The 27,125-nt window shown below is 47.6% G+C and overlaps 1 protein-coding gene across 1 annotated transcript; it reads left to right on the top strand.

The window, feature by feature from the left end:
- Positions 1-4,795: 4,795 nt before the first annotated feature.
- Positions 4,796-23,208, top strand: LOC149364378 (putative chitinase 10). The gene is made up of 8 exons (XM_089570098.1): positions 4,796-4,913; positions 5,598-5,783; positions 6,909-7,120; positions 10,151-10,245; positions 14,580-14,691; positions 17,020-17,187; positions 19,738-19,857; positions 22,846-23,208. Exons 2-8 carry the CDS (start codon positions 5,621-5,623, stop codon positions 22,972-22,974), a joined length of 999 nt encoding a protein of 332 aa, XP_089426224.1. The 5' UTR covers positions 4,796-4,913; positions 5,598-5,620; the 3' UTR covers positions 22,975-23,208.
- The last annotated feature ends 3,917 nt before the right edge of the window (positions 23,209-27,125 follow it).

Genomic DNA, 27,125 nt, shown 5'->3' with positions numbered 1-27,125 from the left:
TTTTTGGTTAGGTTTACTCGCATACCGCTCTGCCCCATTGCAGGATGGTCGGTCACCGGCGGAACTTCTGCAGGGCAGGCGCCTACGCACCAGACTACCAGACTTCAGCCAGGAGCCCAAACCACCCGTAAAGAAGCGCCAGCAGCAGTCGTCGGGCAGGCCGCTGCACCAACTGCAACCAGGACAGATTGTTCGCGTGAGAGGCCAGGCCTGGACACAAAAAGCGAAAGTAATAGAAAAAGTAGCACCTAGATCCTACAACATTGCAACAGAAGAGGGCAGAACGCTGCGACGTAACCGTCAGCATCTGCTGGCCACCTCGGAGGCATTCAGGCACTCCAGCTACAGCGACGACAGTGACAGTGACGTGGGAGACGCTGATGCCGAAGAGCCTCCGCATCGGTCTTCACCTCGTGCGACTACGCCGGCACCTAGAAGATCGTCAAGGACTACGGCTGAACCACGGCGTTTAGCATACGGTTCCAACTTTGAACAAATCTCTTAGTGTCTCTTATCTCTGTAGCGTTTGTTGTTTCAATATTTCATTGCTTGTCGCATTATTCTTTCTTTGCTGTTCTGTTAAAAAAAAAAAAAAGATGGGAAGATGTATCGTGCTGGGTCATGCCGGCATATGGCACGTGATGCGCACCGTGTTGCGCGTCAACCGAGAACGGCCTATATAAGCGTTCACAATAAACCCAGCGGCAGCATTGCCTCTCCCGGATTCGTAGTCGATTGTCAGTCCCTTATCAGCCTGTCTGGGGCTGATACACACACGTTATTTTATTGAGTATGGCCAGTCTGCTCGCTTTGTCTTGCTTTTTCCTTTTTATTAAGTGTGCCGCTCTTTCCTTCCTTGCATCGCAGGAGCGGACAACAAAGCCAGGACACCCCCAAAGATATATTTGTCGACAAGAAAGGGTAAGCATGCAAACAAGTAGGAAGGGGTCAACATGTGCATGCGTTAGAGGCATTTTTAAGCGTCAGATAGTACGGCGCAGTGAACTGTGAAGTGAGCCTCTTGCTGTACGTGCATTCCTAGCATCCCTGCGTTTCTTGTCGCAGCCAGAGCCCGCTGTGGCAGCTCAGCGGCTCATTCATGTCGCTTGAGACTGTTTGGATGAGTTGGTCTTGTCACCACCCATAGAACAGCGCGTAGTCAGCATACTTATGTTGCTCTGTAGCGGTACTTGTGTGTGCTGCTTCTTGCCATCTGCTTCTCCCGTGTTGTGCTACAAGTGCTGCTATGGTGTTCTGCTGCTATGGCGTTCTGCCATTGTGGTGTTCAGCCGCTATGACGTTCTACCGCTATGACGTTCTACTGCTATGGCGTTCTGCCGCTATGGCGTTCTCCTGCTATGGCGTTCTACCGCTATGGCGTTCTACCGCTATGGCGTTCTGCTGCTCTGGTGAGGGTGGCTTAGTTCGAGCATTACGCCGGGAACGAAATGTAGAAAAGTCTGAGACTTCCGATTTCCTTCTTACTCGCCCACCTTCCTGCCTTACCTTACGGTACGGTCCGGGTGTCCACTGAAATGTAAGACAATTACTGCTGCATTTCCTTTTTTTCAAAAACTAATTCTTGAACTTCTGACGGGGCAAAAACAGAGAGAGAGAGAGTTAACTTTTATTGTAAACAACGAGACCGGAGCGGATTGTGGGTGGGCTCCTCAGTCCAGAACTCCGGTAGCTTCCGCCAACGCTTTGGCGATGGCGACTAGCGCCCCCTGGTCTCCCATGGCGCCGCTGGCCAGCGTCACCTCCCACTGCAACAGCGCCGAGTTTGGCTACTTTAAGAGGTCGGGTTTATTTGTGCATTTCCATGTAATGTGTGTGAATGTAGGAATATCACCACACCATGGACATGTATCTGCGTACAATGTATAAAGCGCGCAAAAACTTAAAATGACCTGAATTGTGCCTCACCCCTAGAATACATGTAATTGACTTAGATCACGACATGAGCACCTTCTTCTCTTCCCGTATGGCTCGCAACTGTTCTTGCGCATGTGGGTAGCGCTGTCACTGAGCAGCAGATGGGCTTGGGCACCAGCGTTCTTGGGTGTTTCAAATGTTTTCTACTTTTTCCCGGTGGACTCGCCCTTGTGCGTGCGCAGGACCCTGCAGATCGGTGTCTCAAAGGACGGCAAACCTCCGGAACCACAGCTAAAACTGACGCCAGCAGCGGCCGTCCTAGCCGGGTACGCGATTTCTTTCTCGCTTCGGTGCGCCAACTCAGTTAGTTTATTTCTCTCATGGCCACTTATTGCACAAAGCGATTAATTTTGGCAACTCCACGGCGTTTAGTTATAAGTGGTTTCATTGTCACGAAGTCATGTAACATGCGCAGGATGTCTCTCGTAAAATAACTCAACGTTTCCAGAATACATGGTACGCAAGTGAAGGCAAAGCATGATCGTTCACGCTCAATGAAATAACACTATAACTATTTCGTACCTATGTTACGCTAAAGCTCCCCATATTGTTTGAGTTGCGGCTGCACACACCAGCTAGCGCACTATTCTAGGCATCCATCAGCATCTCCAGCATCGGCCACACTAAAATCCACTGCAGGGCCAAGTCATCTCCCAATAATCTTCAATTCCAGTGAAATCATATTTCCGGATGAAGAGGAGCCATGGTACCAGCGCACTGTCAGTATGCCCGAAGAATTCGAAGGAGCGACACCGCCGTCATACATCGATGCGTGAGTACCAAAGTTACACGTTCGGTTGTTCATCAATTACGCCTCAGTGCCTGCGTTGCGAATAGTATCAGGAATTTTGGAAAACAGCTTCTAGTTCCCTTGGCTACCACGACGTGGCGCATAGCTTCGCACATTAAAAAATAACGCTTTCACATCATCCGTGACGAAAGAAAGAGTGGCCGAGTATCATGCAGAGCTGAACGTGATAGGCCGCTAGGCTTAGCGGTACTGGCTGGGCGCTGTCCCGAATTCCTGGTAATGAGGTAGAGTGCTTTGTTTTCTTGGTCAATGCATAGCGTTGTGGAAGGGTTGCTTGAGTACTTCCGGTGCGAACGGTGAGTTACGCCACTTGAGCGTCCGACCTGTATGCTGTGCTCGACGCATTCTCTTTCTTTGAGCACGTCATGGTGTCTTCCAGTGAAGGCGGTTACATTCTGACTCTCTATTTATGCACAAGTGAACAGCTCACTTAACTGCTTTCGTAGCATTGTATTTGACATTCCGTTTGGCTCCAGATGCCACTCTTTCCTCCTTTTCGCGGCCTTAACTGTGTACGCCAAATACGCAAGCCAAGACGTGTGCAGCAGCTTCATCACTGTCAATACCTACTTCCCCGCCAGCCTCCCTTCCCGACCCTTCGCTTCAGCCACCTTCTTCTGGCCGCACCGATTCCATTTTAGCATTGTGATTGCAACTGCACGCATCGACAGAAGCTACAGCACGCATCGCATCGACAGTAGTTTACTGACTGCTTTGTGGCCTTTGTGGGTACGTGTATGAAGTGGCGTTTGAACGATTACCAAAGAAGAGTGTAGACAAATCGGGAAACAGAGATCCTTACAGGCGTCAACGGTCTAAGTAGACACATTTATTACGCCTCGGAGTCGAGCGCCACCCCTTCTCTGCCGCAGGGAGGAAGTGTCAGTACCGCCGTTCACATACATGGTGTACGCCGTCTTCAGCGGCTTCCTCGTGCTGCTCGTGCTCATTGCTGTCCTCGCATACGTTATCTCTCTCGCGCCAAGTGAGTGGTTTTTCTTTGTATCTAACTTCGCAATACTTCTTTTGTAAATAAGTGCAGTTTCTTACCCCTTTTCTCCCCGCGTATGTTCTTTGTTACATGCTCGCTTCATCAGCAGAAACCGTGCGCTATTTACAAGGAGCGTGTCCCTTTCATGACAAGCATTTATTTATGCTGTAAATGACCGCTAGCTGGTAAAGTGGCTGTAAGGATGTCCTAGTCTCCTGCGGCTGCGTTTATTCTTGTTATGAGGGCCGTCTTATCAAACTTTTATCAGAAAGACAGTGTAACTTACTACAAGCTAGGGCATATGTCATTTACTCAGTGATCGAATGCAGGCGCCTGACTGCAGCTGTGAAAATGTTGATTCGCTTCAGAGTAATTGTGGCGCATCGCCGGTCATTGTGACCAGCCAGTCACGAAGCACGCGCACGTACCAGCGGCTCCGTAGACTCTGAATTCGGTTCGTTGTCGCCAGCCGTAGCTTACGAAGTAATGTTCAGTAGTCTGTTGCACGTGCGCTTTTAACCTCCCTCTTCTTCTTCTCAAGGACGTCTTAGGGTCGTTCATGAACATGTACATGTCCCCCTAAAACATACGCAACGGGTGAAGGACATCAGAAACCGACGCATACCGTTCTAAATAAAGATCTTGCTGAGCGTTTTCTGATAAAAATGAGTTTACTGTGTATGTACAACTGCAAAATTTTGAGAGGCACGGCCCGCCGCATATGTCGTGTGATCGACTGATATGTGGCGTCCTCTCTGGCTATAGCAGAGCAACTGCGGCGACAAATTGTATATACCTGTACGCGCGGTAGATGACGCCACTGTGCTCGTTTCGAGCGTTGTTTCGAGCGACGCTAGCGAACGTGCTGCTCAATGAGGCCGGAGCTAAGGGAGCGGAACGCTAACTCAGAAGCGGACTCAGAGGAGAGGAGCGCCAGTTGGCGCGGCACCCACCAACCGTTAAATTAATGCCCACATTGCCTTGTGCCGTCAATACAATGACTGCAACCTTTTTACGGCTCAGTGCACAGGCTACTTTCATAATTAACTAATCCCGTGGCAACATTCCTGTCGTATGCCAAAATCATATCCACATGTATCCTTGTGTATTTCTCTAGACATGCACATCTGCGCGTCATTATACTTCTCCTTCATTTTACAGGTGACCGTACAACGCGTAAGTGTTTACGCTTCAAACCACGCTGTCTACTCTCGCTGCATGCATAAAGGACTCGCAATGTTTCACCCTCCCCTAGGCAAAAATGTGACACCGGTACCTACTCGGCATACCCCTCCCAGGCCATATTGTTTACCGGAGGCCTCCCTCCAGCCTTGGATTAGGCCGCCTGAGTCACATGATCATCCCACGGCTCACTCTCCCCTGAGCGGTCTTTCCCCGGCCCACAAGTCTCACATGGACCGCACAACTACTCATCGAACATTTTCGAGTGTACCTGCTTCCGGTTCACCTTGATAATTTTTTTGAATAGCCAAGAGGTTAACGCGGAAGCCCTGGAAGAGTTCCCCTAAACAGCGTTCGCTGTGAAAGTAGTGAGCTCCGCGAACAGTTGAAGCATCCTTCAATATACACCAGTGTGGGATGGGCAGTGTTTTCCAATGGATAATATCTCGCTCATCGCGCCACCCCCCTCGCCCTTCCTTTAATTCCATCCACTACTCTAAAATACACAAGATGGGCACTACACTTGTTTCTGAGGGTTTCACGTATATTCTGTCCAATAAAAACGGATTGCTTGAAAACTAGATGCCCTAGCGTATTACCAGCGCAGAGTGTTCAATCCGTGCTCTAACATAACCTGATAAGAATTCTCGCATAATTATGCTTGCATGCTGAACGCAGTGCCAACTCCGACGCCAAGTCCCATGGTGCTGTGCTACTTCGATCCGACAATGAGCACGACGTTCTCGCCCCCCTTTACGCGCTCCGATCTGTGCGTCGAGTGCTGCTCCTACCTCATCTACGACGGCCTCGAGGTCGACGTCCAGGGGAACATCAAGCAGAGAACCGGCACCGGAGCGGCGCCTGGTAGGAGTCACGCTGAAAGCGGAGGAATTGTTAGGAACGGGGTCGTTGCTCCTGTGGGACGGCTGCACAGTTGTCTAAATCCTACTAGTTACACTATTTCGAATCGAAATCTGGTCGCAACTGTAGCAACCGCAGGCTAGCTTCTAGGGCTTAGCCGACAAGGGCTCCGCCTATGGTCTGAGAAGTCAGCTATACTATAAAGGCGCCACGTGATGTTTCTTTCACCGCAGTAATTATGCAGCACTAGGCTGTTTTTTTGTTTACTGGGATGTCGCGAGAGGCGTAACAGTCAGGTGCCCTACGGGAAGTTTCACAGTGGCTGAGATCAAAAAAATTGGCAGTGGTTTAGCTCTGGTTAAACCTGGCGGATTGCGAAAGCAACGAGGAGAGAGAGAGGCGATGGAGAGCGCGCGGCAGCGGCGGCGGCCCTGGCGCGCTAGCTATGCGCCGCTACTGCGCATGTGTAGCTGGCGAGCGCAGTGGCGGCACCTCTGGGTAACCCGCGCAGCGACGGCGGCGGCGCGCTAGCTGTGCGCCGGGGGGGGGGGGGGGGGGGGGGGGGGGACGTTGCTCCTCGCGCATGCGCAGTATGGCCTTTCGTCAGCTCCGCAAAATGACTCAGCGACTCGCGTAGTGTTGCTTTCGCAAGAAAAAATCTTGATTGCAGCAAATAGTCGGCGTGGCATTCAGAAGAGAGCAGGCATAGATGAGAGTTGTAATCATGTTTTTGTATCGCTATGCTGACAGACAGACATACACAGACAGACAGACGGACGACGACCAAAGGTGTTTGACACCACTCGTATTCCTTCTATGCAACTCCTTAGTGACTTTACGGATGGCCACGCAATCGTACTGCTATTCGAATACATCGGCAGCCGATCAAACGGGCAGTTCATTTCCCATGCTATCCACCTTTGCCGAAGTTTCGTAGGCCTGCATTTTTTTTTTTTTTTCGGCCAGTTACCTGGCCACTTGGTGGAAGCATCCGGGCATTTCCGGTGCCGCGAGAGTCCCAGCCTTCTGAATCCCTGGTTTTTCTGCAGCCGGGTGTACGGGGCTGGCACTTGGCTCGTTCCTGGTTAACCGTAATTTAGCTGCGCATACACCGCCGCTTTCTCGCAGTGGACACCGTCCAGGACTGGCTGGAGCTGAAGCGTGCGACGGACCTGAAGGTGCTGTTCGGCCTACGCTTCCAGCCTGCACCTTCCGCAGGAGCGGCGGACCTGCGAGTGGCGCACATCCCCCAGACGTTGCATAGCAGCTACGCAGAGTGGGACGGCGCCGCATTCATCTGGACGACCGTCGACGCTCAAATGGAGGCCACCTTGTACCGGGTGAGCTGCCAAAGTGACTTGTGCGTACACGTACCCACAGGAATCTCGGAAGACTAGAGTGCCTTGATAACCAACACTGCGCAGTGTGTGTGCGTCGCAGTGAAGCGCGCATCAATTGTCTTCCAGTTTCATCGTAAGTTCGCATTCCAGCCACACGTTAAGCATCATGAGTAAGAAAGCGTTTACCTCGTGCAGATGATGTTCCGCGGGAAATTTTGTTGCGAAAGCAACACTACTGGAGCCCAGCTCGGCTCGTCGGTTATGCTCGTGGCGGTGCGGCTACCAAACAACCTTGAGTCGCCATTGTCTAGCAACCGCTTTAGATGCGCTCCAGCAGATGGCGCCGCGCCACTGCCGCCTGTGACTCTCCAGTGACTCTAGCCGCCTGTAGAGTCACTGCCGCCTACACACCTAGGGGGCACCACCCTCGCACAGGCGCTGGGTTTCACAGCTCATGATGGCGTCGTGCCGGCCAGGCAGCCGGCACGAGCTAATCCAAACGCTTAGCCATACGCAAACACCACAAGCGTATTGGCAAAAACGGCACGCACGATCTTGTGCATCGCTTAATCGCTGCGCCACTGCGCTGGTAGTGGTATATGAGGACTCGCCGCCATCTATGAATCATAAGTAGTAATTATCAATTCAGCGCACATGGGCATTAACCTACTAGATATCATGCCACACCCCTGAGGCGGAATTTAGGTGCCCCCTCCAATTGAAGAATGAACACCTGCTTTCGCAGGTCTACTCGGTTGAACTACGTTAAACCCCTACCAAGTTTTTAACGTTGAGGTGAGACGCGTGGCCTATTCAAAAGAAACTGTAACTACTAATTGCCTTTCAAGAACTGTTGCCAGTGGACCGCTTAGTGTTCAGCCCACAAGGGCCACTATAGTGAATGTGTTTCGTTGCCACGTAAAAAAGCTTTTTCGGTGTCTCAACTCCTTGCGCAAACTTTAGCGTTCGTGCAGATCAGCACGTCTTTTGTACACTTGCTCTTGACAGTTATGCCGTAGGGCTGCGCTGTGAGCCGCACACTGTCTTTGCAGGACAGAAAGCCTGCACCCTAGAACAGTGCAAGATTGGAATTCGTTACCGGAATCTGTTTTTTCCTCGCAAAATTTTTCTGGTGCGTTAAATCGTTTACTTACCTGCTAATATTGATTATATGTATGTTTTGTATACGTGTGCTGCTGATATTGTATAAGTTTATTCGTTTGATTTTATTCTTTTGGTATCCGTGCGCTGCTAACATTGTATAAGTTTATTCTTTTTGTTTCCGTGTGCTGCTAATATTAAATAACTTTATTATTTTGGTTATGTGACATTGTATGTTCACTCCTGCTTGGGCCAAGCAGTGGCCTGCAGTATTATGAAATAAATAAATAAATAAATAAATAAATAAATAAATAAATAAATAAATAAATAAATAAATAAATTGAAATGCGCTTTAGCAGAGGGAGTCTAGGCGCACACGTGCGGATACAAACATACAGCGGCGTAACGCTGGCAGCAAGCAAACCACACTCAGATAAGTCGCAACACATATTGGCTATAGGCCGGTAAACGGTTGTTTTACTTTGCGTTCCGCTTGAGGCTTGCGGACCATTCTTGCAGAACCTACAATCTGAGGCCTGTACATAACAGAGAAAAAAAAATGATCCGATATTTACCATTGTAGTAACGCGAAATTAAGCGACAGCTGTAGTTGCGTGAAATGCCGATGCCTGGCGGAGTTTTCTGTAACTCTGGGTGCTAAACAAGCACGGGGACACAAGGTAGCCTTTTCCTCCATCCATACTTATCTATACGGATATGGGTGGATCCATTAATTAGAACGTAATGAGGTCACGTCATTGTGTTATTATCGGACCTGTCAGGTATTGCCATTCTGACCAGTCAGCGTGTAGCGACAGCATGACCTCGTGCGTGACGTCACTCCGTTCTCACTAATGAGCGTGATGAGTTGTACCTGGTGTGTCATGTCAACGGCACCGACACCGTATAAACATGAAACATGGTTCGGAGCAATAGCGCAAACAGGACAAGGGACCAGGAACGAGTAGACACACACAGTCCTGTTTGCGCTATTGCTCCGAAGTATGAACCAACAAGACCGAATTTCAACGATGAAACATGGCTTAACCGCTTTCGCTGTAAGAAGCTGAGAGCGGGATCGTAACTTAGTGATGAACTTCCATGTTCATGTTTTGTCCTTCGAATCCGCGCGGTGGCTCAATGGTTAGGGCGCTCGGCTGCTGAGAACGAAAACGTGGGTTCAGTCCCGGCCGCGGCTGCCACATTTCGATGGAGAGGCCCGCGTACTGTGCGACGAAATTGCTTGTTAAATAACCTCAGGAAGTTAAAAAATAATCCGGAGCCTTCCACTACGACATCCCTCGTAGACCACGTGTCGCTTTGGGACGTTAATCAATATACCATACCATTTACTCTTTCGTCAGCTACTTCTTGGCGCCTGAGCTGGCGAATCGCCAGCTTACTGGGCTATCACTTACGGGGCGTCAGCCATGACGTCGCGGGCAGCAGCTGGTAATGATAAATGTTTCTGGTTTATGGGGTTTAGCGTCTCAAAACGACCCGGAAATTTCGATCACCTGGGGTTCTTTGACGTCCACTGGCATAGCACAGTACACGAGCCTCTAGCATTTCACCTCCATCGAAATGCGACCGCCGCGGCCGGGATCGAACTCGTGTCCTTCGGGTCAGCAGCCGAGCACCACAACCACTGAGCCACCACGGCGGCTTTATGAGAAAGGGGCGACAGTCTGAGGGAAGTGGATCACCATTCGTTTCTTCAACTAGCAACCTTCTGGGCACCCTGATGCCGAGTTTAGGTTCAACAGCGCACTTATTTTGTGAGTGCGAAACTGAGTATAAGGATCGTTTAAATTCGCACCTGCATGGGAAAAGCGAATCGGTGAAGCGGGTGCTGTAAATAGACACGGACTTTACACTTGCAGCGAAGGGGTGACGTTATGATACAAATGTGTACTCGCTCTGTTACAGGCGGTGCGCAAGGAGTTCGGCGACGCTGCTTTCAAGATAATAGCCCACATCTCGCCGACTGTCATCTACGCCTACAATTTCACCGCCTTGAAAATGTAGGTCGACGCATGACGCATGCATTCACTATTTCGGTTCCCACTTCATGGCAGACTCGCTGGCAGGTGGGAAGCGGTAAAGCGTATACACTGTCTTTTGACATCGGGGAAAAAAAATGGCTCACCTTGTTTCACTTGGGTTCCGTAAGATATGAGAAGGCATTTAACTTTTCGGGTAGGCGTTGATCAAACCGTTCGAAACCAAGTTCGGTTCATTATTTCTTGACTCCCTTTGAATATCACCAGCCTCGTCAGCTGCTCGATATTTACAAAGCGGTGTTGTATGGTAAATCAGCCTCAATCACTAAGGCTTTAAGCACGCGACTCAGGTGTGCATTACTTACTTAGCTTACTTACTTACAGCCACAGAAGCTTGGCATGTTATCGGTCACTGGTCTTTGTACAAAAGTCTATAGTAGGATACAGCGTAAAAAAACAGCAGTTGCTAACACTGGGCCGTGGTCCGCGGCGTCCTGTATTACTCCGCTGGCCAATCGCAATTTTAAACGAAATCAGCTTTTTAATGCTTAACTATATCAAACAATCCACGTGTCAAAATCCTAGAGCTCATATTTTTTTTCTTGTGATAATCTTGTTGTTTACATAACAAGAAACATTTAAGCAGCGGACTACTTTTTCGTCGTGGAGGAATTTTGTGCGCGGAGGCTGAATGTGGGCGGAGCTTCACTGCAGACTTAAGTTGTATCCGACTATAGCGCTTCATGCCGTATTTTCTGCTTTTTGCCGTATTTTTTTGTGCACAAGTTGACCAAGTTTTTCCAAAACAGTGTTCTCCGAGCTCTGGGCTTTACCTTATCGAAGTAATGGTGATGATGATGTGGCTATCACTTTTTGCAACGGGTAGGCTCAAGTTTTTAACACTAGCTGTTAAGTTTAAAAAGTGAAAAGAAGAGGAAAGGAGTGGAAAGAACAGCAAGGCGAAAGTATTTTTTTTTTTAACTGACGCCACACTGCGGCGGCACTGCGAACTATGGGTCCAGAAGCGTGGCCTCCGTAATCGGCTCCGGCAGCGTGCTGAGCAATCGCTTTATCGCGGAGGCCACGCCAGAAGGATCGGCGCGCGCGGAACCAAGTCATTTTCCCTGTTCCCTGAGTGGTTGGCACGTGCATTCAGACGTTCTCAGAGTTTCGCTACACAAAAATGCATGTTCGGAGCGCTTTTAATTAATGTTTGTGCGTTAACGAAATAAAAGAAACGATAAATGTCATTATGTGAATTTTCTGTTATACAGCATGAGGACAGGGAGCTTTTACGCTCTGGTGGAATAATAATAATAATAATAAAATTTACCCAAGAAAAATTCACAAAAACTGGTACGGGCAAACCAAAGCCACAGGTGTACTTGTAGGGTGCCGTACGGCAGAAGTGACAATACAACTACAAGATATATACAGCTTTCAGGTCTATGACAGGGCAGTTCTTATCAAGCACTGAGCCTATATTTCTAAAAGGGTGATTTGCCTGCAAGGACCTACGTATAAATATGAGGCGCTATTTCCTAACAAACATTACTAACCCCACAAGACTAAATGGCACATTTAAAGCGCCATTTAGTGATATGGTGCATTGTAATTCACGGAGGGGCGATAAGAGAGCGATATAAAGATTTCTTTCCAGTTCCATTCATTCTGCTTCTTTTTTGCGCTTCGTGTTTGCCCTATAATCCCTCGCCGTCACTGGAATCATTCAGTCAGACAGGTGTGTGTCAAGAATCGAGTATGATCGGACGAAAAGAATTGTGGGATAGCGTCCTTAATTTCATTACATGCCTTTCATCTACTGCTTGCAAACAAGGCGTTGTTAACTGGCACGAGAAAACAGTGCCCGCAAGAAGGTGATGTCATTGTTCTCGCTTTCCACATGTACGCAAGATAAGGTATCTAGATTCATACATAAAATAACATGTGGCTGATAAATTTTATGACCACGAAAAAACATGAAAGCACACAGCTTTATCAGTTAAACCTCCAAAGGTAGTGACTGGCAAATTTTTCTAGCATGACAGTATCGCTTGGTCTTGCCTACCTGTAGTGCTGAATGCATAAAAATTGCGATTCTAGTTTTTATGCGAAGCATATTACTAGAGCTACACTACAGCCCGTCGAGCGCGGCGGTGGAGCTACTATTGGCCTTTAGCGTGACCACGTGACACCACGTGACAACATCACGTCACAGCAGAGGAGAGATGGGCTGCCGGCTCGCGCGGTCGGCCGTGGCGGTGGAGGCTCCACATCAGAGGCGCTGCAGCTGACCACGTGACGCTACAGCAGCGGTATAAAGCTGAGCTTGCCTCGCTCTCCGGGCACTTACGAGGCGGCCAGGTGTTGGGATGCCGCCTAGAAGCAGGGCTGATTTGAACGAGAAGCGAAAGCTTCAGCGTGCCACAGAGACCGATGAAGAGCGAGATGTATAGCCGTGAAAAATATGAGTGGGGAACATAGTTGGAGCATTCATTTATTGATTACTCCGTTATTATTTGTGACAAGCGCAGTTTTTCTCTCTCTTTAACTAGTTTTCGTCTGCGCCTACAATATTCCAATGTCGTTGTGCAATTTAGTAGAGAAATAACCAAGAAATTTGCAATTTTCTGTGTGAAGTTTGTTCCCTCTCATATTTTTCACGACTGTACGTCTGGCTAAGCGGCGTGCTCAATATGCGGCTCGGCGACAACGTTCTACAACAACTGAAGAACAAAGCGAGGAACTTTACCAAGCCTAGCCATCAATATGCTTCGCATCTGACTAGGCTTAACCTTAGCTAAGCCTCAGCCATTTTTTTTTTATTCAGCCTTTGTACACACCAGCCTTTATTGCCAATCGCACTTATTTCAAATCCTTTCCAAACCGCTCGTCGACTGTCTACTCCTCTGCTTCCACCCCGATCTTTTCGAGCGCAATAGAGTAATTTCTTTCTTGCGTGTCGTTTATTCCTTTTAAAGTTTTAAACCCTCGAGGAAAGGTGGTTTTGTTTATGGGGGTTTAACGTCCCAAAGCGACTCAGGCTCTGAGGGACGCCGTAGTGAAGGGCTCCGGAACTTTCAACCACCTTGAGTTCTTTAACATGCACTGACATCGCACAGTACACGGGCCTCTAGAATTTCGCCTCCATCGAAATTCAACCGCCGCGGCCAGGGTCGACCCCGGGAAACTTCAAAGCAAGTGCGATTCTACCTAGGCTGACCCCGGAAGCAATTCTCCGTAACTCCGCCATATTGGATCAATTGAGGCGCCCCCTCTATGTCGTGAAAATCACGAATACCCTATTGGCGGGCAGGGCAAAGCGCAAATCCGCCTGCAAACGTAGAAAAGGAAGTTATAGCACGACGCCAATGACGCTATTCAGGAAAGCCTTGCCTTCCGGCCGCCTTCGAGGTTTCTAAAAGTGCAACATTTGCAAGCACTGTTACTGCGCGAAGGTTTCAAGGTCTCTTATCTTTCAAGAGGGCTGAACTAGGGATGCTCAGATAGGGTCGATACAAAGATAAACGTCGAGCCCCGTCGCACGCACCGTCACCGCGCTTATCTTGGCCTCGTCGCAAAAACGAAACTTCTCCCAGGCTCGTAGCCGCGTGGCAAGTGATGCCTGCCGAACATCGGTGACCGTTTTCGAGGACGCGTCGAATAATGGCGCGGCGGCACGCGATTTCGATGTCTTTCAAAAATGCACCAGACAGTGGGAAAGCATTCACAGCGCCGTTTCGCGTGCAATAACAACGCAAGCTTTCCGCGTACCCTTGGAGGTATACTGCCGTTAAAGTAAAGCATCGGCAACGCTGCGGACGCTGAGGGCGTCTGCCGAAGTTTAATAAATCAATATGAAGGAGCATGCGTCTCCCTTCTATCGCGCGTTCCTCAGAATGAAGAATCGAATTCGCGCTCAGTGCGCGACTGAGCCGCCTCTGGTGAAGTTTCTCGACACCGCGGCTCCGATATGATGCGCTCAGCCAGTCGCAGTAATTTAATGTTTGTAGATCGTAGCTTCCGCTTGTCGACAAGTACGATATTCAGTTTTTTTCTTTTACTTGCTGCGTTAGAAGTTTGAGCGACGTTCTCCCAGTGCAGCAATACATCATGAAATAGTGTTCGAGTTGCTAGCGGATCAATTTAAATTGTGGTTCATAAAACAGTGGGTTATCGTATGTTGCTATTTTTGCGGTAAGGTGCTCTCCGCAACTCAGGCTTTTATTCTGCGTGAGAAACTGCGCGTATCCGATTTTTTTTTTTTTTTTTTTTTTAGAAAATGGTAAAACTTGAAAAGTGCTCAAGCTACGCTGAGCTGTCCTGTGATCTCTACTTGCGTCCCGACCGTTCAGATACGCTGACGTCATCGTGGTGGAGACGCATAATTTCGCCGTCCACGGAAGGGCGTACCCGCCGTGCATGTACGAGTCTGGCGGATTCATGGACGTCTCGAACAAAAATCTGGTGCGTACCACAGTGTCATCTTGAATGTGCTGGTGAGTTTCCCCGCATTTAAAGAAGAGCGACATCGTATAGACATCTAAGTTTTGGGTGAAAGTTTTCTTCTCTGTAACGAGGCGTAAGGCATTATTATACACGGATTACCATGTGGTATCCTCTTACGGCCGCTAAATAATTTACTACCGAATTTCTTTATCGTGCTGTTTCCGTTTCGGTTTCAACAGCCAAGCAATGGCTGTGACGTCAAAGAGAGGTTATAGGTCATGTGAGGCACAAAAAACGACCATATAATCGGTGCTTCTACATACGTCGTCATTCCGGCTCTTGAGGACGGGTAGCTTCAGCACTGTAGTGAACTAGAACGATGAAGCAGCAATTATATCGCAGTTCTTCCATGCCTCACGTGACCTATAACCTCTCTTTGACGTCACAGCCATCGTTCAGCTGTGGAAACTGAAACAGCATAGCAGAAAAATTCGTTTATAAATTATTTAGCGGTCGTAGGAGAATACTATATGGTAATTCCTGCATACTAGCGTCGTACGCATCGTTATAGAGAAGGAAACATGCCACCAAAATTAGGGTTTAGGCATCCTAATCAATTGACTAGAAAGGTATCAGAAGCCTATCATATCTACAAAAACCAGCCTACATGTGTTAGTGACCCATCTGTTGTCCTGCATGAACGGGAATTTTCATATCTGGATGCGCCTGCGTGATTGCATAAGTTTTGATTTTTTTTTTTTTCCTGTGAGCATATATTTCCTGCGTTTGCGAATAAACGCTTAGTTGCGGGTCAGCGCTTGTGGTGTTCTCTTCTTTGTCCCTGTCTTGTGTGCGCTGGAAATTTTCCAACATGCTGTACCAACTCGCTCAAATGTTAGTTTTACTAAAATTAGATGCCTATACTCCTTTAATGCTGGTGAATGTGGCGACCATTGTGGGTTCGCTTTCTGTCAGCGTCCAGCTGCCCCGGTAAAGCCTACCTTAGGAGAATGGAAGTGATGCACACATCAGGGTCATCTCTTGGGAATGATTTTGTCTAATCCTCGCTTTCGGCACACACAACTTACACGCAGGCTTAATACTCGCAAAACAAGAGAAACCGGCATGCGTTACATGCAGAGAAGTGGTCACCACGAATCGCATCCTATCCTTATAAAAATCGTCTATGGACCTCCTGTATATTTCCTACAAACTCTGTTGCCTTCCTATAGACATTTCCTTCTGTCTGTTTATAGTCTATGGAGTGTCTATAAAGAGAAGCCTACTAAAAAAAATGGAGAGGACACTTAAGCTAGTGGGTGAGGCTTTTCATTCTGAGTAGTTCGACACCTTTGAACGTGAGATAACCGCTGGTCCTTAAGGGTAACGAAGTGGATTCCAAGAGAAGGCAAGAGTAGCAAGGGGCGGCAGGAAGTTAGGTGGGCAGATGAGATTGAGAAGTCTGCTGGGATACGGTGCCCGCAACTGGCAAAGGACAGGGTTAATGGCGAGACATGAGAGAAGCCTTTGGCCTGCAGTGGGCGTAGTAAGGCTGATAATGATTACCATGAACGCATTTTTGGTTTTTAAATTGTTTAAATTAATTGATTGATCAATTACACACTCTAATTCATCAATTAATTGGTCATTTACACCCCTCTTGCAGAAGCACATTCGTAGAACATTAACGGGCTTACGTCTCGTGGCTCTTCTAGAACTGGATAATTGTTTCCCCCGGGGACAGTTGACAGAAAACGTTATCAACACATAAATATATTTTTTTTCATATAGAGGCGGCTGAAGAAACGGGAGCCGCCGCGGTGGCTCAGTGGCTATGGTGCTCGGCTGCTGACCCAAAAGACGCGGGTTCGATCCCGGCCGCGGCGGCTAGAATTTCTTTGGAGGAGAAATTCTAGAGGCCCGTGTGCTATGCGATGTCAGTGCACGTTAAAGAACCCCAGGTGGTCGAAATTTCCGGAGCCCTTCACTACGGCGTCTCTCATAGCCTTAGTCGCTTTGGGACGATAAACCAAACAAAAACCAAAAAAAAAACCAAGAAACGGGAGGCAGGGTAATGGGTGCGGAGGTAATCAGATATGGATCTGCTTTTTGGGACAAACGTTGAAAGACCAAGCTTCTCGTCCATTTTGTCTTTTTTCTTTTTGGAGTGAGCTGGTCTTGTGCACCGTTCCCGATTAACGCTAAACCTCCCTTGGACGTCCTGAAGACGTCCGTCCTGAACATCCGCAGGACTTTCAAGGGAGTTTCAATGCCCACTGGAAATTATAAACCGCCTCCCAATCGCTACACTCCCTGCTAATGGCGGTCGACCCTGCTCGTCGGTAGGTTGACGTCCTCAATGAAATCCTGGGTCCCATGCCGCACCTTTTCGACAAGCTGGTGCCGACCGTGTCGACGGTGGGCAAGAAGTATGTCTTCGCTGACGCCACCAAAGTTGAGGTCGGCGACCTCATCGACCTGTCGGTCCCGCCCCAGAATGTCCCACTCGCCACCGTAAGACAGTTCATTTGTTCTTTTCGCTTTGTCTCCGTCATTTCAGTTTACACCGAGAGGTGTGTTGGCAACATGCGACAGCTTTAGAAGCTGTTGATTCCTTTACCGGAAGTGGCGTCACTTCCGGTCTGGTGACTTAACATCGCCCAATCAGCGAATTTTATGGCAGACAACACCATTTTTTTTCGACATGTCCAACATCCTCGGACAAAAATTTTTTGTATTGGAAAAGTGTAAGACACTATTAGGGAAATATTGAAGGTAATGATCCATTCTTCTATTCTTCTGACATGTGGCAAAATCTTTCGTTTCCATCGATCGCATCGAGCGGGTAAGACTGCCATAGAAAACCAATGTGGAACGCCTTTGACGCTAGAAAAAACGTTAATAGAAAAACAAATGCAAGACTCACGTCGGGTGATCTGCGGATATGTTGAATGTTATAGTGAAATCTTACATATGAAAAACTGGCGTTCATGAACGGTTTCTCACTCAGAGATGCCTTTGTCCAGAATTGCTGGGTATGGATGCTCCCAATGTTATCATTTAGTAAATACTCCTTTAAACAGTAAATACATGTACTTACACACGAGCATCGAATGGACTTTCGTAGTGTGTCATAATTGTCGTCTTATGCAGTACTATTCGATTTTTTTAAATGGAGGTCCCTCACCCGCATTTCGTATTCGCCTTTCTGACACCAAATCAAAAGTCCGCTGCCTCAGTTGTGAGGCAAGACTTTGGCGTTACATACATACGCCTCTTGGCACTGACAAAGGGCGCCCTGTCGTGTTGCAGAAGCGTTTTCCTTCGTACATTCAGCGCACATTGAGATTTCATTTCATGATTTCTTAACTGAATATACTGCTAGCCTGACAACTGAGACCGTTGATTTCGTCTTAAGGCATGCGCATTAAGACCAACCAAGTCGAAGTAGGCGTGCAAGTTAAGACAATTAGAAAGCTGAACGAGACAGAGCATACCCATTGAATATTCATTATACAAATGCTAGAAAATTGCACAAAACCGGCTATTGAGTATTTAAGCTTCGACTTTTGTAATGCTCATTTTGTAATGCTTGGTCTTGCGATCTTCTCTCTTTTTTTTTTCTTACTCCCATCTTGAACAGAGCATGCTGGTGTTACTTCTCTTCAGTGCTTGCGTTTAAATTTATTGACAATTTTTTTTACATTGCTTTCCGCACAGCACTGTTACATTGTTTTCATATGTACATTTAGTTATAGCACAATATTGGGGATAATGTCACTTGTTCTTCTCTGTCATTGCGGAGAGCAACTGCTGACGTGCCACTGTTGCTGCACCGTCGGCGCCCTCTGAGGTCAGGGCCCAGTAAGAAGGACATGTTCCCTCCTTTTGCCCTGCCCCAAGGGCAAGAACTTTGTATTAGCTCCATAAATAAACAATAAAAACTTAACGGATTATTATCCCTCACTCACAGGAAAAAAGAAATGAGAGTTCAGCCTTAAGATAACAAGCTTTTATTGACAACTGTGCCCTTATAAGACTAGTTTAGCCTTGACATGACGACAATATTCTGCAAACGCATTTGTATTTGGCACATGCGCTCTTAGCGATAAGCGAAGCCCGAGCAGGGTTGGGCTCGAATGAACAAATGTGCTGAAGAGACACAGGCTAGGAGCCTGTTATGGAGTCAAGTGCCATGCGCTATCCGAGAAATCACTGACCCGCTGCTAGCCGCAGACGGTCAAGTATCTGAACCAAAACGCCGCGCTGCCTTTGCGGACGCCAATACGGCGCGGTCACTGTCTGATTTCTACATAGCTTCATCATAAAGTCCGATCCTCCCATTGTCTAAGTCAGCAGGGTAGAACCGATACTATTCATTGCTGCAACAGCCGGTTGGCGCCGTGAAGATATACAGGGACCGGCGTATTTATCTGTCCACGTTGTGAAAAATTATAATGTGCAAACCACTGGTCTATTTCGGCTCAAGGACAAACTGCAGGGTAGCTTATGATAGTCTGCGTTTTTCGGTAGAATTTAGACATCGTAACTTGCCTGAATTTTCCAGAATCGGCGAAAAACTGCAATCATCTGCGCGGAGAATTTTCCTCTGGACGAGCAGAGAAGTAGCTTATATAGGCTGCGCCATGTGCGGTACTGCGAGACTTACCCCTGCAGGGATATTGGTTAGCTCGCATTCGCCAGATGGCGCAGCCTCTCAAATCGACTATCCCGCTCCCCTTTATGAAAATTCTGTGCGCAGACGAACCCAGTTTTTCACCACTTCCGGGCAGTTCGGGCAAGTTCCAATGTTAAATTATTTATCGAAAAACGCAGACTAGCATAAGCTACCCTGTGGTCGGCTCTTGAGCAGAAATAGACCTGTGGTTTGCGCAAGAGAATTTTTTTACAACCTAGACAGATAAATACGGAACACCATGTATGCGGGACACCATGTTGAATACGAGCGAGACTTGTTCAACAAATTATTGCGCCCGTTGTCTGAGTTCAATTTAATTGTGTCATATCTGTGCCGTCTTTCTCTCTGGCTGCCAAAACGCACAGATTTGCCAAAACAAGACAGCGTGGACCTTTAAGCTGGAAAATAAAACGAAGTGTGATTCAGCCTTCAACAACAAGAAAGAATGGATTGGCTTCGAGAGCCCGACATCCGTCGTGCTCAAGGTAAACGAACACTGAACGTGCTCGGAATGTTTTTCCTCTTTGTTTCGTTCACATAAACTTTAACGGGGTACAGACACAAAATTTCTAACACAAACGATATGATTTCTTTTATGGGCGTAAGCAGATGATCTCTATAGCAAGTTTCAGTCGCAGGCGTTAAGTGGAACATTTTAATAAATTTTGAATAGTGTCAGAGAAGCCACTTGGCATTTCCACCTGCATATGTCATGGAGCACTTGCCCCAAGTATTGTTACGTCACCGAACCCAGTGGTTGTGTTCTCTGAAACAACCAGTGCTTACCGGCGACGCCGACGTCATCAGGAGTGTAAGGTATCGGTAGCGTTCGCGGGGGTCATCGGAACGCGGCTGGGGGTGCTCAAAGCGAAGCGTCTCCTTTCTTGGAACGCGGCCGCTCGCGAACGCGCCGGCAAGTATACGGGTGTCCCCCCACCCGCGGTACCGATTCGCACACGTGCTGGCACGGATGTGTATTTGTGTTTGCTTTTATTTTTATTTTGTGGTGGAGGGAATGTTCTCTGCACGTACTGGCACGACAGTGCGTTTGTGTTTGGGAAAGGGCGTTTTGCCCTACAGAAGCTGGAGGGTTGGCCAGGCTCTTGATAAACCAATCATGTGAACATTGTAATATGATTGGAAGCTACGAAATGTGGGCCGGGCCTTTAGGGCTTTAAAACCGGGCCCCGCCCCGGAGCTGGAAGCGGGGTTCTGCGCTAAGGTGAGATGCAACGCATCTTCGGCAACGCCGAGTAGGGGCCTCCCCTAGTGTTAGCCAGTTCCGCCTTTTTGTTGTTTGTCCTTTTGCCGTTGTATCCAACTTGTACATCCTGTAAATATCTGTATATAAATCTTCAGTTATTGCCTTTTTTATCCCTGTGTCTTCAAGTCTTCAAGTTGGAACAAACCGTCTCTGGCGGTGCACCTCTGGTGCAAAGAAAAAGAAGAACCTGATCTTTACTAGGAGTATGGTAGTTCTGGTTGGCCGGTCGGCAGTGACGTCATGGTGCACTTCAGCTCTGGCACCGATCGGGCCTGCCGGTACAGAATGGTTAGTAATTAATTATTAACTCTGTGCACCCGTGTTATGAGTTCATTTTCATAATATCTTACGCCGTAGGCCTGTCTCAAGGCAAAAAAAAAAAGGACACCCAAAAACTGTACTGTTGAAAAGTATTTAGTGACTGTTTTTCTTTTTTTTCCTTGAAAGAGTCGTTACGGCCCTAGTAATCGTGAATATAAGCTCTAAACCATTTCTGTACCGGCGGGTCCGATCGGCGCCAGCTCTGAAGTGCACCATAACGTCACGGTCGACCGGCGAACCTGGACTACCCCATTCCTGATGACGTCGGGGTCAGGCAAGCACTGGCGGTCCCTGTTGTTTCGGTGACGTCACTATAATTGGGGCACATGCACGTTGACGTCACTCGATGCTAGTGGAAATGCTGAGCCAGCTTCTCGGACAACATTCAAAATCACATTAAATTATGTTCTACACAACGCTGCGACTGAAACTTGCTAGAAGACATCTCCTTGCATCCATTAAACAATTATTTTTCTTTGCGCTCGACAGTTTGCATCTTTACCCCTTTATATCCAATTATTCAAGCAGCAAAAAGGGTTAGAAATTATTCTAGTGTATACATATCTCCGAAAATAGTTTTTATTTTCAGTTGCGTAGCGCAGTAGCGAAAACTCTTCCTTTGCGCTCTCCGGAATCCGTCAAAACAGGATATATACGGAGTTACACACTATAGTGTGGGCGGAAAGGCGATATAGCAGGGCAGAAAGAGCGGAACACGTGGCGCAAGTTCCTCGTTTGTCCTCTATCTCGCTCGTGCGTAGAACATGCTCGATATCAGCACTCGGTGCTGCGAGCGTCACACATCGAACCTGCCACGGAGAGATAATGTGTCTGGATAGTTGCATGCAGCGCTGTCAAAGCCGAAGTAGCAACAGATTCTTCGTATGACACATGCCCCGCACTTTATAACGCCTTCCTTCAATGCCGCCCTCACCGAGTCTTCCATTTATAAGATTCGGACTTTGTACCGCGAACACATTTGAGTTGGGACTTACGAGTATGTGTCGCGCAGCGGCGGGCACGCGAACACTTCCCCATGCTCAATCACCGCAGAGCTGCACGGAATAAATATAGCTTTCTGGCAGCGCGCCTACGGAGTGTGGACATTGATTCACATGGCAGGGCTCGGCTGTTCAAAGTGGTCCATTGGCGACATCAGATTATAATCTGCGGTGGTGATACACGATGGCTGCAGTAATTAAGTTAGTAACTATAATCAGCATCCACGAGAGCGCTGCCATTCGGCTACGTAGGAAAGCTGCACCGCCTTCAAGTAACGTGCGCAGGTAAGCAAAAAAATGGCCCTGGTCTGGAGGTCTTCCTCAGCTGCAAAGATTGTAAGAAAGTTGCTGGTGCGCGAGCTACAGTCATGAAGCATTGTTACAGTTGTTACGTGCTAGGTGCTTTAATATAGTCCGGCCCCGTCTTAGTGGCGCAAGCTGTCGCTTTCACCTCAATGCCGGCACTTTCTTGGACAGTGTGCAACAACTAAGTCTCTTTACAGGGCGCTTATGTTCTACAGCTTAAGATGACAAGTTAAAGCTCACTGTCTCAGCTTTCTGAACATCAGGGCAGATTTAGAACAGATCTAAATGTTGCTATACAGTGTAGCATTTGCTCGCAGAATAGTCGTGAGGCTATAATCCCTCCATTAACTTACAACAACCTCAGCACAACTCTCAGAATAGACTCCATACACATGTAACACTATATCAATACCTCTTCCTGTTTCCTCCGCCCTCCCCCTTGCAGCTGGAGCGTTTGGCTTTATTCGGACTCTATGGACAACCAATGGGCGATATCTGAGCAGGCGCTCCCTTTAACTAGGCCCTGAAGCTCTGGCCTCTAATGAAGTTATCTTCTTCATCACTGCTTCTTCCTCACGCAGACCGAGCTGGTGAAGAAGAAGAGGCTGCTGGGCATCGCCGTGCTCAACATTGAGCAGGACGACCGCAGCGCCTGCACCCAGGACAGCTGGCCCTACCTGCTGGGCGCAGTGCAGCAAGCCCTGCGCTAGGGCACCCACGAAGCACAAGAGGGGTGCACAGTGCATGCAGCAGCGGTGCACAACAGCCCTCGTTTTGGATAGCGAAAGCACGCCGCTATACGCTGCGGTCTTGTGTAATGTGTTGCTCGCCGTTTGAGGAGAGTTGCTGGCGCAAAGGGGGCCGGCAATGTCCTTGTCCTGGCGCCTAGAAGACGGCGACGCGGCGAAATCAGAAAAAAAAAGAAGAAAAAACGAATAATACAACATTAGCCGTCTCTGTACTCGCGTGTGTGCAGTCACTTCAAGAAATGCAGCGCCGGGCACATGTTGTTCCTACAGACCAACTAACTGTTTGTTCTCCATGTCCGACAGACGAAACTACAATATACCGGGTGTTTCAGCGAACACTTTAAAAAATCTTCAAAAATAGCCTTTTTGGAGTAAAAATATGGTTTTTGCGGCATAGTATTACCAGTGCTGACGGACACTCGAAAACCGGTGAATCGTCTCAAGTAGAATCTGGTTAACTGATTTTTAATAATTAACTTTTTAACTAGTAGAGTTAGGCGTTTAGTTGCAATTAGAGATTTGTAGCCGGTCGTTAGTCATAGCCATATCAGTTTTTAAAATTTCGAAAGCACGATTACCTTTGGTGCTGTGGCTCGCCAAAATTTGGCTGTTTCGACTAGTTACGTGCGCTGGGGTGGTTGCTTTGCCTGCATGCTTTCGAAAGCACACGTATTTTTTTGCGACGCAGCCAGCTTTTGTCGAGCCACAGTGGCCAGGGTAACAGCGTTTCCGAAATTCTAAAAACTGATATGGCTATTACTAAGTACTAGCTTGGTCCTCTGAAAAAATCTCAGAGCAGCGCCAAGGAATTTTAAGCAATCAATTTTCGTCCCTTCGGGTCAGTATACCAGCCCGCACGACTAAGCCGCACAAGATTCTGGACAGGATTCACAGGCTGAACGTCTGCCAGTCATTCAGCTTGCTCTCCACACCTTGCCCTCGGTGACTTCTGTTTTGCTATTAGAATTTCACTGTCCAGGGCACCTGTTTCTCTTTGATGGTGCACTAAATGTGGTAGTAAGAGGTAGCTTCAGTATGAAAGGGGACAGATAATTCGCATTTAACTAGCGATTAGTCGAGTATGAGAGAAAAGGAGATTTTGTTCTTGTGTGCACGTTGGCGGTGTTCGCCCCAGTTAATTGTCGATGCGAAGAATTCGCGCCAGCGCGTCACGCTGTAGATTTTTTCGCTGATCTAAATTTACCGCCTAAGTTCGTTTAATGGAAGTGCGTCTTTCACCAGCGCACCGCGCAGGTGTTTTTCATGCCTCCAGTTTACTATCATTTGTGTTCTGTGCTCTTCCCTGAGATAAATTTAGCAAATCGTATTTTATTCGGGCTGCCCTTCCTCACATTCAAAATTCCTTTCCCTTCTCAACTTCCTGCTCTTAGCTGAAAGTAATGACGCGTATTGTTCAACTAAAACCTGTGCGACCGGTGCAAGGTTGCAGCATTATTTTATGCTGAAGGAAAAGAAAGATGCCTACGAGAATGGGGAAAAAAGAAACTTCAGGTTGTCTTGATTACTGATGACACATACACAAGCCTCGGCGAGAAATTCTGTGCCACTGATGGCATACACGACCCCTTTTTCACTGCGAAAAAATGTTATTGCTGCGAATGAAATGCGGAATGTATGCATGAACAAGAAGAAAGTTTTATTTACTGGATACAGTAGAGGCGTTATTATGGATCTTGTGTTCAGCAGACCAGCTTATATGATGGACAACTTTTTTTTGTAATAGAAACATTTTTTGCGTGTAAAAAGCCTGGTTCTTGTAAGGGGGACCCGAGCACGTTGCTGCAAACATATTAATGTACCAAAAGTATTACGTGTATTTCGCAAAAAATGAAGGCCTCGGGAGACGTTCTGCGTGAAGAGAAAACATATCAAGGAAACCGGGCGGTAAATCACGAAATGAAATCAGGCTGCGAGACGGGGTATCGCAGGGCTCGAAGTGTTCGCAGATCAACACGTACAAAATGAGCCATGATATGTCCATCAACCGTATTTTGTAAAAATTTGTTTTCACCTATTCATTCATTCATCTATCCATTTGCCTTAAGTATACCTGCCGCCTGTGAGTTACATCACCGTTGATAACGAGCAAACAGCACTTGACAAAAAGAAAAAAAAAAGCATGGGTCCGGAAAACAATCATTTACATATACTGCCCCAGAGCCGCATTATTCAATCCAAAACTAAGAACTAGAGAGGAAATAGTATCCTCACGAAGTATACAAAATTACAGACATGCTTACAGTAACAGATACTTCTTTCTAAAACAGCGCAAAAAAGACACGGACAAAAGGAAAAAAAAGTACAAACGGGCGATGTACGTACAAACGGGACCTTTTGTACGTCTCTTCCTTTTGTCCGCGTCTTTTTTGCGCTGTTTTAGAATGAACAACCACCAACTCGCCCAAGCTTTCACCTTAACAGATACTTCGTAGTTTAGCACGTATCCAAAATTGCAAAGGAGAAAAATACTGAATACGCTCTCATCTGAGCACTTTTTGCCCGCTTCATCTGGGAGAACCGACTTTCACCTAACACCCTTTTCAAGCTCCGCGATTTCTTGTCGAAAGGCATTACAGTGTCCACACGTACTTCGATGCCAGTCGACGATCCTCCGGCCGGATTGTCGAGTTTGGCCTTGACTGCACAAAGCACCTGCTTGGCGAGGGGGCGTCGAGAGGACAGGAAGGATGGCTGAATCCCCTGGCTTATTTTTATTTATTTTTCCGGTGCGAAGAGATTTACCACTTCGACAAGAGAAGAACGACTCCAAGAAAAGAAATCTGGGGCGCCCCTCCGAAAAAGAAAGTCATGCTGAAAAAAATATTGTTGAACATTAGTAAAAAAAATAAACTGTTTGATCCTGTCTCTCTGAACACTAGTGTTCAGGACAAATCAGTATACCCACCCAGTTTCGGGACAGCAACCGGATCACGTACGAGAGGATTTCCCTCAAGCACAGCGAAACTCAAAGGCTCGTGTTTAATCGGCTTAACCTTAACCCTTCGTCCGATCTGCACCCATGAAGCAAAGAGTTGGACGCCAAAATGGCGCCCGTGATGTCTTGTGAATACCTCTAAAAACTCGTGCATGAGTTGTCTCCTCACTGTCAGTCGGACTTGAGAAGCGACGAATCAGACAGGCAGACCGAATGGCGACAGCACCCATGCGCTTCGTGCATCCGACCATGCACCGGCTACAAGCGTTGCTCATTCAACGTCTTCCACATTCGTGGCCTTCACCCAGCTGTCAACCTGTAATCCTTGTTGAAACGAATCTTGTCGGTGAAGAACATCGCAAGTACTCCGCTCGTTGCCGACAGACCGCTGTCCTCGTGGACCAACAGAGGCGGTAAGCTCTATGCCACTGTCACGACCCACTATACGCATGACTTTTCAGGTTAGATGCTGTGCACGTCTCTAGTCCGTGAAGTGATAGTAGCAAGCCCTCTAGACGGCCTTCATTCGCCCTTTTGAGCACTTTTCGTGCTACAAAGAACTCGCCACGGCGTGTGCTGCGAAAACCACTAAAGGTTATTTTTGTAATGCTTGTGACACTTTCATTCGTATAAGGCGCAGTTATTCAGCAGAAGCATCCTAGCGATGTCAACTGCAGGAAAAAGGACTCTCCAAGTAACCTCTGGGAGACATTAACCCTGTCCAGCCCTTGCTGCGACCACCTTCCCCCTCCAAATTTCTTAACTCATCTTCCTATCCCGCCATCCAGCGATAGCGACAGACAGCATGTTACTGATAACAAAAAAAGGTGAGAACCAGGCGTACGTCCTTTATTCAATATTATCGAAGGGGCCATAACAGAGAATATTCAAAATTCCGCATGTGCGCTTTCCCGAATAACAATATTGCCCAAGACCATGCGTTTCCAGCTGAAACAAAGCAAGAAGGTCTAATTTTTTGCTTGATTCTTCCAAAATACATTTCTTACATTTTATGCACACCCTTAGAGCCTGTCCTCTAGCTCTCGCAGTTTTTTTATAGAGAAGTCGGCCATCTTGTCCTTGTCAACATTGTAAGCTATGTGGGCAAGCCTACTTGCAGAATTTTTAATATCCTCTATTGTAAACCCAAAGACCG

The sequence above is a fragment of the Amblyomma mixtum genome, chromosome 2 (assembly GCF_055824585.1).
Source record: "Amblyomma mixtum isolate Tamu chromosome 2, ASM5582458v1, whole genome shotgun sequence".
NCBI lineage: Eukaryota > Metazoa > Arthropoda > Arachnida > Ixodida > Ixodidae > Amblyomma > Amblyomma mixtum.
The sequence above is the reverse complement of the archived record's forward strand: the minus strand, read 5'-3'. Positions and strand labels throughout refer to the sequence as shown.

What these genes read in the sequence shown, in the direction of transcription:
- LOC149364378 (XM_089570098.1), top strand. Translation starts at nt 5,621, where the DNA reads ATGGTGCTGTGCTACTTCGATCCGACAATGAGCACGACGTTCTCGCCC. An exon ending in AATTTCACCGCCTTGAAAAT is followed by an intron (nt 10,246 to 14,579) that starts GTAGGTCGACGC and finishes CCGACCGTTCAG; the next exon opens with ATACGCTGACGTCATCGTGG. An exon ending in ACGTCTCGAACAAAAATCTG is followed by an intron (nt 14,692 to 17,019) that starts GTGCGTACCACA and finishes GCTCGTCGGTAG; the next exon opens with GTTGACGTCCTCAATGAAAT.